Raw genomic sequence first — 17,763 nt, 5'->3', positions numbered from 1 at the left:
CATACAAAGAAGCGGATTACATGCTTGCTGCCCTTCAGGTGCTCACAGTTGACACGTATACATAATAGTTACAGCATGTGTACCATACGGAGATAGTATGGGGAGCAAACCTCCAAGGAAAGGAGGAATTGCATCTCACTAAGGTAACTGGGGAAGATTTTTATAAAGAAGGGAAATCTGTGTCATAATGGATAAGTTCTAGAAAGCCGGAAATAACCAGGCAGGGCTTTCCCAAAGAAGAGAGTTCTAGATGACATTGAAATGAAGCAAGCTCCCTCCCCGTTGTATTCTTTTTTTCACAGGAGAATGCTATAAAAATAAGAGGAGTTGCCTGAGCCTACCCACTGCAAAGCATACGATCAGCCTTATTTCCCCTCGTTTTATTACCAAATGACCATCTTTTCTTTCAGGCAACAGTTGCAGCTTTTGCAGCTAGTGAAGGCCACTCCCACCCTCGGGTAGTCGAACTGCCAAAGACTGATGAAGGCCTTGGTTTTAACGTGATGGGAGGAAAGGAGCAAAATTCCCCCATTTACATCTCTCGCATCATTCCTGGAGGGGTGGCCGAAAGACACGGAGGCCTCAAAAGGGGAGACCAGCTGCTATCAGTGAATGGAGTGGTATGTTCATAAAATAACCAGAGGTTTTCTCCCCTAAGCATATTTCCACCCCCTGCTGTTACTAAAGTCAAATGTTGAAATCCTAGAACAAATCATCATTTTCTGTCCAAATGACTCCCTAAGCATTGATGGACATTACACCTACAAAAGCAGTCATTTTATAGTTCTTATGTCTCATTTCATCTGTTTGGGTATGATAAGTATGAGCTGGTTAGAAAACCATCCCAAGAAATTATCCCAATGAGTAGAATCTTCCCCAACGTGATGCTCTGATTGAATTATATTTAGAAGAACATAATAATTCCAAGGTACTTTTTTATTCAAATTACTATAAAAGTACACACATTTAAAAAGTAAAGATAAAACTCCCCGCCCTGTATTTTTTATTTTAAGTTAAAGAGGAAGGATAATTTTAATGGAAAAAGATAACACACAGATAATTCCTTAATGTACAGCTTTAACAATAAAAATACATTAGCCTCTTCCCCCAATAAGTTTGCTTATGTTATGTATTCATCGTACATATTTTAATTTTGACACAGAGTTATTAAGGCAGATTAAAACATAAAACATTTTAAAGTATTTTTTAACCTTCATATTCTTTGGATGGCATTACCTCCATATGTAATAAGGACTTGCTAAAGAAATAACTTTATCTGAAATGAATCATTTTCTCTCCAAAACTTCTACTTACATCAGAAATAATCTAAAAGTATACATTTCAGAGGTTTAAATAAAAGCAAATCAGGGCAGCCCGGGTAGCTCAGCGGTTGAGTGCCGCCGCCTTCATTTCAGAGCCTGATCCTGGCGACCCAGGATCGAGTTCCATGTCGGGCTCCCTGCATGGAGCCTGCTTCTCCCTCTGCCTGTATCTCTGCCTCTCTCTCTCTCTCTCTCTCTCTGTGTCTCTCATGAATAAATAAATAAAATATTTAAAAAAAAACAAATCACCGTTTACCTATATATTAACCTAAGATCTTTTTCCTGAAATCTTAAGATTTTAACACATCAGCTAGGTCTGGGATATTTGTGGCCATGTTGATCTCTGCTTAGAACACAATATCCAAAATAAAATACATCCAGAATGTGATTTTGGTATCTACGGGGTAGATTCTTATATATTTATATCTTGTATTTTGTTTATTTCTTTTTTCATTTTTAGCCTAATAGCTTTGTAGAACCCCACACTATTCATTCAGCTCTGCCGAATCCATGAATATTCTATATCACTTCAGCATTCCAATTCTAAAATTGGCATTTCATTCACTTTTTTGCATGTAACAATGCTTTAAGATGAGCTTTCTTGTAGACTTTTAGGTAACTATGACTTTTTCAAAGCACATTTCAACCGATAATTTCAGAGTCCAGCTTTCTAATAGAGGCTGTAGACTAGGTCATGCAATCATGTCACAAAGTAATCTATGCCACAGTGTATGAATTTACTACAGTTTATCTGAATATATTGGGAAGGTCAAAAGAAAGTATAGATTTTTTAAAAATGAAAAATACAAAAAAAAACCAAAAGTACATTAATAAAATTGTGATTATATATGGCAACAATAAATGTCAATGAAATCAATTTAATAGGTGGTTGGTTGACTTCTATCTGTCAAAGGAGCTAAAGAGCCTTTGTTTAACCCAAATATTTTCTAAGGAAACATCTGTAGGCATTTTATAATCTCTCATCCATTCCTTGCAGTGACCATGTGACTTTATCTGGGCAGCTGCAGGGAGTATAGGAGAATGGAGTCAGACCCATCAGGCTCTACCATTCAATGTTCTTTAGTATTCCACATATTTAAAACTTTTAATTTTACCAATTAAGTCTCATTTATCGTGGTAAATGATAAGTTATCATTATCATGGTAAGTTATCACTTATCATGGTAAGTTAACGAGTCACTAATTTTGCCAAATTTGAATCCATTTCTGACATATTTTTGCTAATAAGCAAAGCATCATTTGTTCAGATGCTTTTATGGTGGCCAAGTTCCAGTGTATTGCCTTTCTAATATAATGATTGCTGACCACCTTGGACTGGTTTAAGCTCCTAAAGTCAGGATTTCAAATATTACGCATTCATATAATCCAACTATGTATTATCAACTACCCATTTAAAAGTATTTAAAAGTAAGTTATATATATTCTAACAGTCCCTGATGTTGACCAGATGTTCATCAGGAGGTAGTTTTTGTTCTGCAACTGAGAAACTTCATGAGTTTTTCATAGCCATGCAGAGTAGTTAATCCCAGGCAAGAACCCCGGTTCTTCTAACACCCAATCTAGAAGTCTTTTCAGTATAAATTTCAGTCAGATGGAAATACTTAAAACAAACAAACACCCTGTAACGGAAGAGCCAAAAAAAAGAGAGAAAAGATTAGCAAATGATCAAGTGATTTCTCTTTACACTTTAAAGTACTATTTGGGGAAATCAACATGGAAGATATTGAGACCATGTTATTATTAACCAAGAACAAATTTTAGAAGAAAATGATGTGAAGGGCTGAAGCAAACCTGAACTGTTTCAGTACAAGTACTCTGGGGAAAATTTCCTAAAGTCCTACTTAGAAAGTGAAGAAATTATTCCATGGATCTTTAAGCATCTGAAAAGACATTTGAAAGGATGTCTTGATTATGTATGTTTGTTTTTATTCCTTCCCTCCTTTTAAAAAGGATGGGTCACAGTGTCTGGTAAAAAATAAAACATGTATATACAGAACTATTAACATGGCGTGTTAGGTAATAAAGTAGGATGATAGATAGAGGGAAAAAATAAATAAATAGAAATAAAAGATACAGCAATTGAGCAAGTGATTTTCAGTTTCTCTCTTAGTGTCTTAGAAGATAAAAACAGAAGGAAACTCATACCAGCTCAGCTATCATTGGAGGGATTTTTTTTTTCTATTCCTGAGCTCCAGAGAAATTTCCCATGGGATTCATACAAACGAGACATTGAATCACCTAATACAATTTTATAGAAAATACAGAGGCCTTTTGTGTGGGGCTACTTCTTATGTCAACCTTCAGTAAAAACAGGGCTGAATGCTCAATTAAAATTTAACATTAACAGAAGGTCAAAATGTTACTGTTCAAATTTATAGCTTTCTAATGATCTCCTTTTCACCCTTCTCTGCCCAAGTATTTCATCAGCAATTTTGAGAAAGGACTAAAGGACCATTTATAAAGGGTGCAGCCAATGTGGAGCCAGCAGAGACAGTAAATAAATTTAGTGACAGAGTCCAGATTAAAAAAAAAAAAAATCTCAGAAATGGTGGAATAGGCCTAATTTAAGGAGAATCTACATGAAGTCTTCCTCTTGTGCCCAGAAAACTAACCACCCATGTGCAAAATCGGCAATGGGGGAATGGTTAAACCTCAAAACCTGAAAGAACAAAAAAGCCTGGGGATTTCGATTGATTGCAAGAGGAATATGAGTGAAGTTGGGGGGAAAACCCACAAAAAAACATATTAATGTGAGTATAGGGGGTGTTATTACAAATTTAGTGTACAGACACGGAAGGAGACTTGATCCAGCTCTGGAATGTGCTGGACCCCATTGTGCTCCAGACCTGGTTCCGTCCTTATGGAAAACAATGCAGTTTTTCCAGAGATGAGCAGTCTTGTAGACAATGAGCATGTTAAAGAAGGAAGTGAGTTGTTTCGGATGGAGGAGGGAAGATTTAGGAGAATGATGGCTGCCTTCAGTTGTCCTGCATCATGTGAGGTGCCTGATGGGAGAAACCAGCACCTTGAGGTAAACAGCATCAGGAGGGCTATTTCAGCTTATTATAATAAAGAGCTTTTAAACATACAGACTCTATAAATAGGGAAAGACCAAATCATAAAACAGTATGTGTCCATCATTTGAACTTTTAATCAGAGTTTAGAAGACCGTTTAGAGGATGTGTGTTGTGTAGAGAGCTGGGGCAGTTGGCCCCAAGGTCCCTTCTAACTCTGTAACTGTGATTCTATATCCTTAGATGGGATTTTGCTGAGACCACTATACACACCCCCACACACACCCCTCCTTGTACAGGTAAGTGGGCTCCACCTTCTCCTCTCTGTGTACACTGCTAATGAGAGATTTTTTTTCCTGAACACAAAGATTAGAAACCTACTACAATATAATAACTTCCTCTTTATTTAGTGCTTTATAGTTTATAAACAGCATTTATATGAGGTTCCCAATTCGTTCCTCAGAACTGTCGCATGAAATGGGTAGGGATAGAGTTTGTTGCTCTCTCTCGCTTGCTTGCTCGCTCGCTCTCATGCACACAAATACACACACACACGGACACACACACAAATGGATACACAGAAACCCACACTGAAATACACACATGAACTGAATTTCAGCCTTTATTGTGGTCATAACTGATCCTTACCAAATGTGGTTATTGGTTATGTAAAAAATCAATCCCAGTGAAATCTGAGTAAGTTCCATGGATTGAGCCAACATCAATTTCCTATTTTTAACATTAAGCAATAGTTTTACAAGTTGTTAATATTGGGAGAAATTGAGGAAAGGGTACATGGGACTTCCCTCTCTGTTTCTGTTCAGCTTCCTATGAATCTATAATCATTCCCTAATAATCATTTTTAAACTGAGGAAGTCCACAAGAATCAACCTGAAATATGATATCCTCCTGGTACTGATGGGAGAGAGGCCAGGTGGGAAGCAGAAGGCAGAAGACAGATAATAGAAGCATGAGCACTTTAAAAATATGTGGCAGTGAGAAGAGGCCTTCATTAGCCTCTGAAATCCATGCATGTTTTTAGAGCATCGTTGGTAGGAAAATTGCAGTTAAATTTGCCCAGCTCTGTAGTTAATCCTAAATAAAGCTGTTGATACAGTGTATGCACAGTGCTAATTGATTTTTAAGCATAACAGATGAATGAGTAAAAGTTTAGGGATGGAGCAGAATAAATGATTTTCCTGGAATTTGGCCTTTTTCCCATTTTATAAATACCTATGCCAAGTTAAGGGTGAGTACTCACAGTCTAAATTATTTATTCAGAAATGCTGTCAGGTGTGGAATGAGGACGAAACAAAAATTAGAATTCCTTAGATTTGAGCCCTGTGGAGCTACAGCATCCCAGAAGGGAAATTTGTATGAAAATCTTATTTACCTGTTATCTGAACAAAGAGAAAACACAAATAAGGTGATTTTTTTTTAAAGTTGCTATGAAATGCACCAAGATTTCTCTGAAAATTTAAGCTCTGCATCAGAACGTGTGACCATTGGCAGCAGTAATTTTTGCTCATTGCCTCATCTTCAGTCTTCAAACAGAGCTGTGCATGGTCGAGGCTCCGTATAGAATCGTTGAGCTCCAGACACCACTGTAAGCACTTTACACAATGAATTTGTTATTTCTCTGTAATGATCTTCTGCGGTGGGTGCAACCTTGAGTATTCTCATTTTGCAAATGGGGAGGAAGAGAGGAATCAAGAAACCTTGCCCAAGGTCACACAGCTCTTGAAGAGCTGGGAATTCTAACTCAGGCCATCTGGCCTTATTCATTGTAATTTAATGCTAAATATCTATCTCAGCCACTAATAAATTAGTATTTTTATCTGTAGAAAAGATCAAGGTTTCTGAACTTTTACGGGTTTACCTAAGTGCATTGTTGGTGGGGACAGCGTCTCTTTTTTTCTCAAATTCCCACGAGGGGCTCTGACCTTTCAAAAGTTAAGAACCATTCCTAAAAATAGTAATGTTTTGGAAAAGGACGCATTTGCTTGAACTTGGGTGGCTCAGGATACCAAAGGGGCCTGAAGAGTTTGGCTTGAATGTATCTGAGTTGTGCCGTATATGAACCCCCTCCTCAGCTCCATGCCAGGGGTAGAAATCTGAGAGACCACACACAGTGTGGCCTGAAGAGCCAGTTACAGCCCTGATGGATCCACAGCCCCTGTGGTGGTCCGCTTGGTGGCGGGAGGGGAGCAGGTGTAGACCTGAGCACCGTGGTGGAGGGAGGCAGGGAGGCCGAGCCTTAGTCTTCCCTTCCGTAGAGGCTAGTGTGAGGATCCTCAACTCCGTTCGAGGCTACAGGGTCTCAAGCTAGTCTCCTCACACCCTCTCTGCCTAGGAATCCCTTCCAGGTTCTTTACCTTTCTCAGCAGCCGAGTGGGAGATTGTCTGGGTTAGAATTAAATGGGAGTGCAAGCTGGAATTTCAGTTACGTACTGAAAGTGTTTTGTTCTCTGGATGACATCATGTGACACCCCACTCACAACTCTGAAGGAGCCACGAGAAATGCAATTGTGCTGTTTTATCCCGGCCCCTTCGGAATGACACGCGCAGGACAACCACATACATAATCCAGTGCCGTGCAACACCGAGCTGGTGGCGGCCTGGCCCCTTCATTCGGAGTTGGCTCCTGATCAGAGATCTTTTCACTTAAAAAGCAGAACAGAGGGTGCGTGCGTGGCCCCGTCGGTTAAGCATCTGCCTTCGGCTCAGGTCACGATCTCAGGGTCCTGGGATCGAGTCCCGCATCGGGCTCCCTGCTCTCGGCGGTGAGTCAGCTTCTCCCTCCCCATTGCTTGTGCTGTCTCTTGTTCGTTTGCTTGCTCTCTCTCTCTTTCTCTCTCGAATAAATAAAATCTTTAAAAAAAAAAAGTGGAACAGGAAAAAGCTGTGTCACCCCACTAGAACTGCTGCCTTCCTGCCCTGTGATCTCAGCTGGCAGGAATGGGCGCTGCGAGCATTGGCTCTCAGACATTACCAGAGCAACTGGAGCCCTGAGCATCCACTGAGACTGTGCTGGTAAAACTCACCGAAGCCACCTCCGTGCCAGGACACACTCACATGTAGTCGGTAACGAAGCATGGATCTCTAGGTGCTAGAAAGCGTTCCTATGCAGGGGGTCAGGCTGCCCTACATCTCTATTTAGCTTGCTGATGATAGATACTTGACTGTTCAATGTAGTTGCTGGTGTAAGCGTCACTCTCAGAGTTATTTTTACCATTCGTTGTTTGTGTCTTCCCCATTTTGTGTAGCTATTTTAGCAGGGTTTTTTTTTTTCATCCATTCAACAATTATTTGCAGAGCAATTATTATGTGACAGCTGCTGAGCCCGTAAGCCCTGGGTATAGATGGTGAGCAAAATAAAAAAAGGTTATGACTCTCATGGAACTTTCTGCCTGGTGGAGAGTAAGAAAACGATGCTGATAATAAGTATACGGGTAAATGTCTGTGTGACTGGTGCTGTCTCTATCACTTATCCCAACCTAAAGGAAATGATGCTGTTGATTCAGTTCAGTTCTACACTGGCCAGAGTAATGAGGTTTTCACTCCAGGTCTGGATTAGTTTCCCTTGGCTGCTCCAACAAATTCTCACAAACTTGACGGTGTAAACAACAGAAATGTGTTCTCTCATAGGTCTAGAGGCCAGAAGTCTGAAATCTGTTAAATGACCCAGAACCAAGGTGTGAGCAGGGCTCTGCACCTCCCGAGATTCTAGAGGACAATCCTTTCCTCGTTTCTTCCAGCTTTCGTGGCTGCCTGGTTCCTTGACCTGTGGGGCTACCTTGCTCAAATCTCTGCCTCCATGGTAACATCACCTTTCTCTCTTCTCTGTCAAATCTTCCTCCATTTCTCTCTTATAAGGACACTTGTGGTTGTATTCAGGGCCCACCAAGATTATGCAGGATAATCTCCTCATCTCAAGATTCTTAATTACAAGAGCAAAGACCCTTTTTCCAGATAAGGCACCATTTACAAGTTCCAGGGAATGAGGCCATTGAGGGCCATTATCCAGTCTTCTAGAGTGTGCTAATATCCTAAACCCAGAGGGCTCACTCGTGTCCAGGACTACAGAACAGGACCGGCTGACCACAGGCCATGGGCAAATTGGTTTTCCATTCTCAGGATGGCGTGTGCCGCATCTTGGCCACCCTTCTCCTGTTCTTCCCCTCCCACTTCAGATACTTTGCTCCTTGTAAAGTATGGAGGTGGTTTTTTTGTCTAGGTGGTTAGTGAAGCCTTTCTGCATCCTATCTGCCCTATACCCCCCTGCCCTATACCTGCTCCCCCCCCCCATCGTGTGTTGTCTTTGGATGATGGAAAACAATGCAGCCGTCTCTCTGCTTTTCAGCCAAAGGTTTTCAGCTACTTCTGAGTCTGTTTTTTTTGTTTGTTTTGTTTTTTTGTTTTGTTTTGTTTTTGCCACCGCGGTGTGGACTGAAGGAAGCCGAGGGGAGTGGGGGAAATTTACACAGAAAACACAAATTTATACTTATAACTAGGAAGTCCGTGACTTGCCATGGGAGGAGTGGCTGAAAGAAGAGGGTGATTGGGTCATGAGGAGTCCGATTAGGTGAGCCCAAGAGTTCACTGGGAGCCAGTTGGGGCAGGTTCTCCCAGGTGCTACCAGAAAGGTTTTACTTCCTTCTAAGTGTGATAGTGGAATCTTGATGTCCATCATTTCTGAAATCTGGTGATGACCTAAGGATTTCTGATTCCTTCTCTGGCTCTTCTTTACGAAATGAAATGTATTACATTTTTTCACCGTCTAAGAATAGTATTGTTTTTGTTTGTTTGTTTGTTTGTTTTCCTGTATTGACATTTTCTTTCCATACCCTTAAACCACTTTGACTAAGATCTGGCACCCGATGACAACTTCAGAAGCCATTCTCTGGCTTTCTATTGTTGCTTTTAATGGAAATTAGAAAACTTTTACTTTATTGCTGATTGATACTTTCAACATCTCAAAGAAGACATTAGAATTCAAGCTCTTACAGTTTCTGGGGAGTGTAAGAATATTCTAACCATAAAATGATCATTTATTCTTTGAAACTCGATTTCATCATATGTAATCCAGAAATAACACCACCTTTCTCGCAGGGCGGATGGGATTAACTAAGAGAAAGTATGTGAAGGTACCTGCCACTAGCTATTAATTCTTATTAACTATTTTTTAAAAAAAAATTTTTTTTATTATTATTTATTTATGAGAGTCATACAGAGAGAGAGAGAGAGAGAGAGAGAGAGAGGCAGAGACATAGGCAGAGGGAGAAGCAGGCTCCATGCACCGGGAGCCCGACGTGGGATTCGATCCCGGGTCTCCAGGATCGCGCCCTGGGCCAAAGGCAGGCGCCAAAGCGCTGCGCCACCCAGGGATCCCTAATTCTTATTAACTATTACTTACACTGACTGTAAATTCCTTTCCTTTAAGACCGCTAACAGTCTCCTTCCTGCCTTAACAGTTTTGCCTGCATATGCATTTAAACTTCCAGCTCAGACTATTTCCTTTATTTTCTGTGTATCTTCAAGAGACAGTAAAATCCCCCATTGACCATTCTAAGTCCAGAGGAAGTTGGATGCTATTCATTGGCTGGTATTGACAAGTCATTGGATTTTTTTTCGTATTCTTCCAACTGCAAAATGGATATAACGGCACCTGTCCCATCTGCCTTGCCTAATAGAAACGATGGTAAAAGAGATAATTAAATAGATGGCACTGGCAAAAATAAGACTTTATCTTTCCACACACAAAAAAATAACCCACCATTATTGCTGTATATTATTATCTAACTACCTTTTTCCTCCAACTCCCAGATGGGTCTGTCTGTATTTCCTGTTGCTACAAAGTCTTAATTTGCAAATGCAGAAAATGGAAGTAATCTTCGTTCTTCTGGTGGCTGAGAACTGTGTGGTTTATCTCAAAGGAATATAGTATTTGTCTTAGATTTCTGTGCTACAGCAAGTTCTGGCCTTATTTTGGCTTTGAGGAATTCACCAAACCCGATTACCGGTTATTGTTTTAACCATTAGCAGAGAAGCCAATTTCTGTTGCCTAAGAGCTATGTTTGATGATTCAGTTTAAGCTTAACTGGCTTGAGAAAGATCATTCTTTCAGGTTATTAAATGTTGGTCTACAGGCTGCTCGCACCAGCCTAAGGCACAGTTAGGATGTCGTTAATCTGCCAATATACCACGGCTCTACAGGTATACCTAACGAAATACAGGCCAACGTAAGTCAAGTTTGTGCAATTTTCCACAATGGATTTTGATCTTGTCTTGTCCTTGATTACATTTACAAAGATAGAATACACTGATACAGATGGCAGTCATTTAACACATCAGGAGCTCTGTGTCCATGACGATCCATGTCAGATGCCCAAAACTTAGATGTTCGTTGCTGAGCCTCAGCTGTGGGAAATGGAAGCAAGGAATCTTGGCAGTTGTGGTGCCAGAACCACACCTTTCTAAAGTTAGCCATCGGGTATGACCACTTTTAATGAATTTGTAGAGAGTGTCATATTGACATATGAATATGTCATATGACATATGAGTGTCACATTGAAGCCATAGACTTCTTCCAAATCATAACATGCAGAGAGTTTCACAAATGACAACCGTTCTGGAAAGGAGACTTCGTCCAAGGCTTGTCTCAGAATTATGGGACCCGTGAGAAGGAACCCTGCCATTGATCTTAATTACCCTGGGTGACAAAGGCAAAGAGATTGACAGCTCACCATGAGTGAATCCGTCTCTATAGGCAAGCAGTATTTTAAGAAATCACTTTGAAGGATTCGATCAGACTGCCAAAAAAGAATTGTTAACCATGTGCCCTTATGCTTGGCACTGGGAAAGGAGCAGTTTAAGCTGCATAGATCATACATAGATCATACCCTAAAGGGGCTTACTTTTATCTAATTCTGGAAACCTCAAGTCAAGTTTTTTTCATAAATAGAAATGGCTACATCACTCATAATTGGCCTTAGATTTAGCTTTGGATAGTTTGTAGAAATATTGTACCAATATGTCATGAACTGGAATATGCTAAGGCCTCTCCACTTTTCTGCCTGAATCGAGATGGTACTGTTATCTATTTGACCACTCCATAAAGTCTGGAACTGAAGTCTGCAGGGAACCTGAGACCCTGAGAGCTCCCTGAGTTTTACAGTGAGTCTAGAATGAGGCTGACCACCAGGCTGCTAATCCTAAACTTCTTTTTGTGTGTGTGTGTGTGTGTTCGTGATCTGTTTAAATTTTTAGAAAATTTAAATGATTATTCTGTTGTTATTCATTCTTAGGCAATGTAGGAAGGAACTTTAAATATCACTGCCCATGGTGCAGCAACGTAGAGCTAATTACCACAGGAACCCACTGCACACCACCGTTTCACATGGGTCTTATGTTATTAAATGAAATTCGCAGGAGGGATAATGCAAAGCCATATGATGCTAGTTATCAGATCATGCATCGTTTTGTGGCATCAGTATTTGTAGATATTAAAAATATTTCCTCCAGTTGTATTGAATGTATATTGCACATATTTGGAGTGTTCCATAAAGAAGCCCAATCACTTTTAACCTGTTTGACCTCTAAAAAAAATTTATTGGGAAAAACATCAAGAAGTTAATTATGTGCAAATTATTAGGCATATTTGATTATCCTGTGAATAAAATCAAATATACTCATTAAAATTCCCTCTGATGCACCTTCAATTATTTCTAGAAATGGGAGATCTGAGTCAGACTTTAAACTTTATCTTTTCTGTGTCATTCTCTTTCTCTCAATCTAACCACAGTCATCTGCTTTCTCTAATACATTAGCTGCACAGTTATTCCACTGAAATTTTAGTTTGAGAGATAAAAATAAAAATTGACAAGAGATAGTTATATTCCCTGTTTCTAGAGCACACATGTAGCTAAACAAGGTTATATGACATTGCCTGGTAATAGTCTTGATATTCATTCATTCATTCATTCATTCAGAATTATGGGACCCATGAGAAGGAACCCTGCCATTGATCACATGTTAGAGAAGCAATGAGGGAGCTACAGGTAAGGTCAGTGGTAGTAGCAACAAGGGAGTAGTTCCTTCCTATACTTTTTTTTATTTTTAAAGTTTTTGCTATTTAAAGAATATAACTTTTAAAAATATATATCCTCTACTATTTTTTAACCATCTGTCGTGTGCCAGGCACTATTTGAGGCAGTCAGGGGTCTCTGGTGAAAAAGAGAGAGAGAGAGAAATTCTTTCTTTCATGGAATTTAAATTCCAGTAGCACGGATAAACAATACATGAAATAAATAAACATCCATAATGTTAGATAATGGCAAGTATTGGGGGGGGGGAAGAAATCAGTACAGCATCAGAAGGCTAGGGAGTGCCAGGGTACAGGAAGGAGTGGTGTGGTGCTGGGTGGTCAGAAGAGCCTCGGTGAGGTGATGTTTGAGGAGAGGATGGAAGGAGATTTGGGGGTCGTCCCCATGAATATGTAGGCAAGAACATTCCATCCAGAGAAAAGAGTCAGTGCGAGGTCCCTAAGACAGAAAAGCAGCTGACATTTTAGAGAAGCAATGAGGGAGCTACAGGTGAGGTCAGTGGTAGTAGCAACAAAGAACTAGTTCCCTCCTATACTTTTTTAAAAAGTTTTTGCTATTTAAAGAATGTAACTTTAAAAAAATATATCTCAATATATATGCCACTCAATATATATGCCACTACATTAAAATGGCAATTTAAAAATCCCCAGATACTAGGCTTAGAAATAGAACAGACAAAGGCACCAGCATAAGTCACCACATCAGGAACAAAAGTGCCTGGAAAGGCTTCCTTGGAGAGCTTGCAGCCCAGGGTTTTGCTAAGCACTCCGGATGCCCTGGGCGGCTGAACTCTCACAGACTAACTCAGTGGAGGTTTGAGGAGTGATTTGCTAACTTTTCTGACCCCCTACTTTCCTCATTGCAGAGGCTGGTAACAGCGGCTACGTGGTTTTTAATATTTTGGTGTTAAAATAGCATAACACGGTCCCTGACACATAGTAAGACCCGAATCAATGTCAGTTGTGACCCTTGTTACCATTTTAGAATTATGCAGCAGCCATTAATTCAAGAAATCATTGCTTTCTCAGAGAAGTGACCACATAGCTTAGTTACAAATTTGTTGATGAACATTAACCAATTTGTGAAATTCGGGTATTCATTCATTCATTCATTCATTTATTCAGCCAAATATTGGGTCTGATGTCTTAGTCATTGGTGACACGAAAAGTAAATACCTCTTATTTATAGGCATAGGGAAGAGATAGGCATAAGTGTGGGGTTCTGTAGGAGATCACGAACAGGCATGGGACGGGGGGCCATGGGGCGACTGTAGACAAGAGTCATAGGCAGGTAGACACCATGGGTGAATAGAGGCAGCGAGGAATATGAAAGAGCCACCCCACGAGGCACAATAACAGAGTCCAGACATGAGACAGAATTGCCAGTCCTTCTTTTTGGAGCCTGAAAATACCAGCAGGGGCCAGGCCGTAATGAGGCACACGGGCCTGAAGACTGCAGGCCGTGTCCAAGCAATCCGGGAACTCGGAAGGATTTTAAGCAAGAGAATGACAAGATCAGATGTGCAGTTTAGAATCACTGCTGTGATTGCAGCATGAAAAGTGGTTTAGAAAGGGCCACAATGAGAGGCAGGGCAACCAGGCGTGGACATGATGTGTAGTAAGAGGAGAAACATCTTATTATGAATCTGTTCTGTAGGGAATGGCTCTGTTGCTTTGTTTCCTCACCGTGTTGTCATTTGGGGGGCAGGGGGCAGAGGGTCAATAATAATCATTTGAAAGTAAGCATATAAAGCTGACTCATTGCATTTTCAAAAAAATTTCTTGGGTGTACTGATTTGTCCCTGTCTCTCCGGATCTCACATCCATCAAGCTTGAAAATCACTGCCATTTTTCATCTCAGGAGCCATTAGGTGAAAAGCAAAAATTTAAACTTGCAGTATTTCATAATTCTTCCCCACCATTTCTCAATCAAACATCATTCCCTGAATACCTGGACGGATAGCATTCTCACTTCAGCGTGAATAATCTACCAGGCCATATAACTGAAGTGCCAGCACAGACCAGTAAACAACCGAGAGGATGTGGGAGAAAGGAAAACTCAGGCAGATTTCAGCAAATTAATGGTGCCGGCAGAAAAGCCATTCAGTCATGGCTGGTCAAATGGAATGTCGGTGGCTCACACAGACCCCACTTCTACTTCTGTAATTTCTGCAGTAATGCAGCTAAAATCCCTTCATTTCACCTAAATTATCCAGGCAATTACAGTTATAATTTATTTTTGCTCAAATACTTCAAAGCTTTGCCTCAAAGCACTTTTTAGGCAGAATTACCTTTTGTCCCACCTCCTTCACTTTGTTCTAGAATGATTTTCCCTTTCATTTTCCTTGTGATGATACCGGGCTAACGTATTAAAACAAATCATACAAAAAATACATGAATGCATCCTTATAAAATTTCCAAATGATTCAGTGTGAAAAGACTGTAGTTAATTTTTTTTAAAGTCCCTTTATCCATTTCTCTTTTTTCACCTGATTCTAGTTCCTCCTTTCACCCGCCCCCATGAAGAAACACTTTGATAGTGGGTATTTGTGCTGACATTTTTCTTTACACTTACATACATATATTTACATTTATTTACTTACTCATTTTTATTTTTTTAAAGACTTTATTTATTCATTAGAGACAGTGAGAGAGTGAGTCAGAGACACAGGCAGAGGGAGAAGCAGGCTCCCCACAGAAAGCCTGCTGTGGGACTCGATCCCGGGACTCTGGGATCACGACCTCAGTGGAAGACAGACGCTCAACCACTGAGCCACCCAGGCGCCCTAATTACTTATTCATTTTTAGACCTAAACAAGTACGACAATACAGAGCAGTGATCACAAGCGTGGAGACAGAGTCATTACCCATTAATGGTGTGCCCTTGGAAACTTACTGTGCCTCAGTTTCCTCATACATAATTGGGATGATAACATTACATACCTCACCAGGTTCTTAGGAAGAGTAACTATTTTGATAAATTTAAAGCGCTTAGAACAATACCTAATAGTAAACACGCAGTGAATGTTAGATATTATTTTTATAAGTAAGTTTTAAAACTGCATTGATATTTTCATATGTGCTTATTATTCTGTGACTTGCTTTCTCAGAGGTATGTCTTGGCAGCGGGGGGGAGGGGGGGTTTCTGGGAGTCATGATCAGTTGAGCATCCAGCCTTTGGTTTCAGTTCAGGTCATGATCTCAGAGTCATGAGATCAAGCCCCACATCGGGCTCCGTGCTCAGTGGGGAGTCTGCTTGGGTTTCTCTCTCCCTCCCCTTCTGCCCCTTCCTGCCCTCCCCCCACACTCGCTCTCACTCTGTCCCTCAAATAAGTAACGTTTTTAGAAAGAAGTTTGTCTTGGATAGCTTGTCTTGTCAGTACATACTTAGATGTTTAATCTACTGTGCAGTAGTCTGTGGTGTGTGAGTACCACAGTGAATCCAAGCATTCCCCCATTGACGGACATTCAGCTCATTGCCCAACTGGCTTTTTGTTTTGTTCGTTATTGTGAACGCAGCTTCAATGAAAATCTTCCTGTATACGGTGACTGTTTTTCTAGGGTGACTACTAACGTGGGACTAAGGTTAGGGAGATGTGGGCGTACCTTATTCGTAATGGACACTAACAAACTGACCTCCAATTTATACTTCTACATTGCATGAGAACATAAATTTCACCAAATCTTTGCCAATACATTATCCTTTTTTTTTTTTTAAGCAACTGGGTAATTTTTATCCCACTCTGGATTTATTCTGTATCCCCATATCTAACAGTAAAACCGAGCCTTTTTTACTTGGACACTTTATGGGAGGGAACTAGTCATACTAAATTCTGACAGAAATGAGCAAGGCATAATCAACACAGAAAAGAACTCCAGCATGATTTGGGATATGAATGGGGTGGGGGAGAGTCTTAGAAGGTAAAGTTGAGGAGATCCACTGGGAGTACAGAGGGAAGGTCCTTGTAGGTCATTGTAAGATGTTTGAACTTTATTTGGAGTGAGAAAATGACATAATAGAGAACAAATGCTTTCTGGAATGGACTTTGAATGATGGGTGGTGGTTTACGACCACAGGAGAATGAAGAAAGGGCATTATAGGCTAAGGGAAGAAAACAGAGACTATGGAAACGAAAATACGTGGTACAACCAAAATACATGTTGCTCATGTTTTGAAAATTAATATAAGGAAACAAAATTGGGCCCACGTGTCTGAGGGAAGTATTTTGCATGCTATACAAACGTTTTATTTTTTATTTCTAGAAAATGAGGACATATTCATGGGGCAGAGGAACCTGCATTTATTGGGTGCATTCTGTGGGCCAGATTTACTATGTGGTACTTCGCATGGGTAGTTCATTAAATCTTAAATGATACCTCAGAAGGAAATGTTATCCCATTTTGCATGGGTAGGAGCTGAAGCTCAGGGAAATGGAATAACTTGCCCTAAATCACACAGCTGGTGATCTTTGGGCCTAAGCTTTGAAGCCAGCCCTCCCCGGATAAGTTAGGTAAATGCTGGGTAAGTGCTAGGGCCTATGCTGGGTACTAGGGAGGAACCGTTGATGTGGCACGGTCTCTGCCCTCTAGAACAGTGTTTACCTACTTGTTGGACTCTTCACAGGCTCTAAGCAAGAGCATGGAAAGACCAAGGGACTCAGACAAGAATCTGGAGAAGAGTTCTGATGATAAGAGAGAGGATATTTTAAAATCCAGGCAAGAAATCATGAGAAATAAGAGGATGGAAAGATGAGGTGGTATATGGGGAATGAATATCAATCAGTCTGGTGGTTAATTGGATATGGGTCGAAGAGAGTATTAAGGATGTCCCAAAAGTGTCTTGTTCGGGGCACTGCATGGCCAGTGACAGCAAGAGCCAGAGAGGAGGGGTGAAAAGAATCTTTGGAGATAAGAGCCAGTTAGAGCATTTGAAATAAGTTTTATTTTGTGGACCTACCTGAAAAATCTTAGTGTAAATCACTGGTGACAAATCCAAGAATATCCTGTGGGCGTGTTTTTAATTGGAAGAGACATTTATCTGCAGAACCAGGGAGATGTTGGACAGTAAACCTGAAATACCCTTTAAATATTCACTTCTCCTGCAGGAAGGCATCTGTAATGTTGAGTTTCTGCAATTAACTTAAATGTTACAGCTATTATTAATGTTTATTATTCACGGTACCCAGCAACATAAATGTCCCTGCTGCTTTTTACACTTCACAAGAAGCACATTTGACAGCTCTGGACTCGGACAACTCCTGCCCAGATTGGTTGTGTTTCTCCCCTTTTGCCTTATATGAATT

At 40.4% G+C, this 17,763-nt stretch overlaps 1 protein-coding gene across 5 annotated transcripts in view; it reads left to right on the top strand.

Annotated features, from left to right (window-relative positions):
• The window catches only part of LIN7A (lin-7 homolog A, crumbs cell polarity complex component), a 129,735-nt gene that overhangs the window by 90,270 nt on the left and 21,702 nt on the right, over window positions 1-17,763 (top strand). For 4 of the 5 annotated variants that reach the window (XM_072724457.1, XM_072724454.1, XM_072724453.1 and 1 more), the window contains one exon: window positions 411-620. The exons of the other annotated variant lie outside the window; for it this stretch is intronic. In XM_072724457.1, the coding sequence (XP_072580558.1) occupies window positions 411-620 (210 nt within the window). The remainder of the gene's footprint in view (window positions 1-410; window positions 621-17,763) is intronic. 5 annotated transcript variants of the gene reach the window in all.

This window comes from Vulpes vulpes, chromosome 10, assembly GCF_048418805.1.
Source record: "Vulpes vulpes isolate BD-2025 chromosome 10, VulVul3, whole genome shotgun sequence".
Taxonomy (NCBI): domain Eukaryota; kingdom Metazoa; phylum Chordata; class Mammalia; order Carnivora; family Canidae; genus Vulpes; species Vulpes vulpes.
This window is presented reverse-complemented; position numbering and strand designations above follow the sequence as displayed.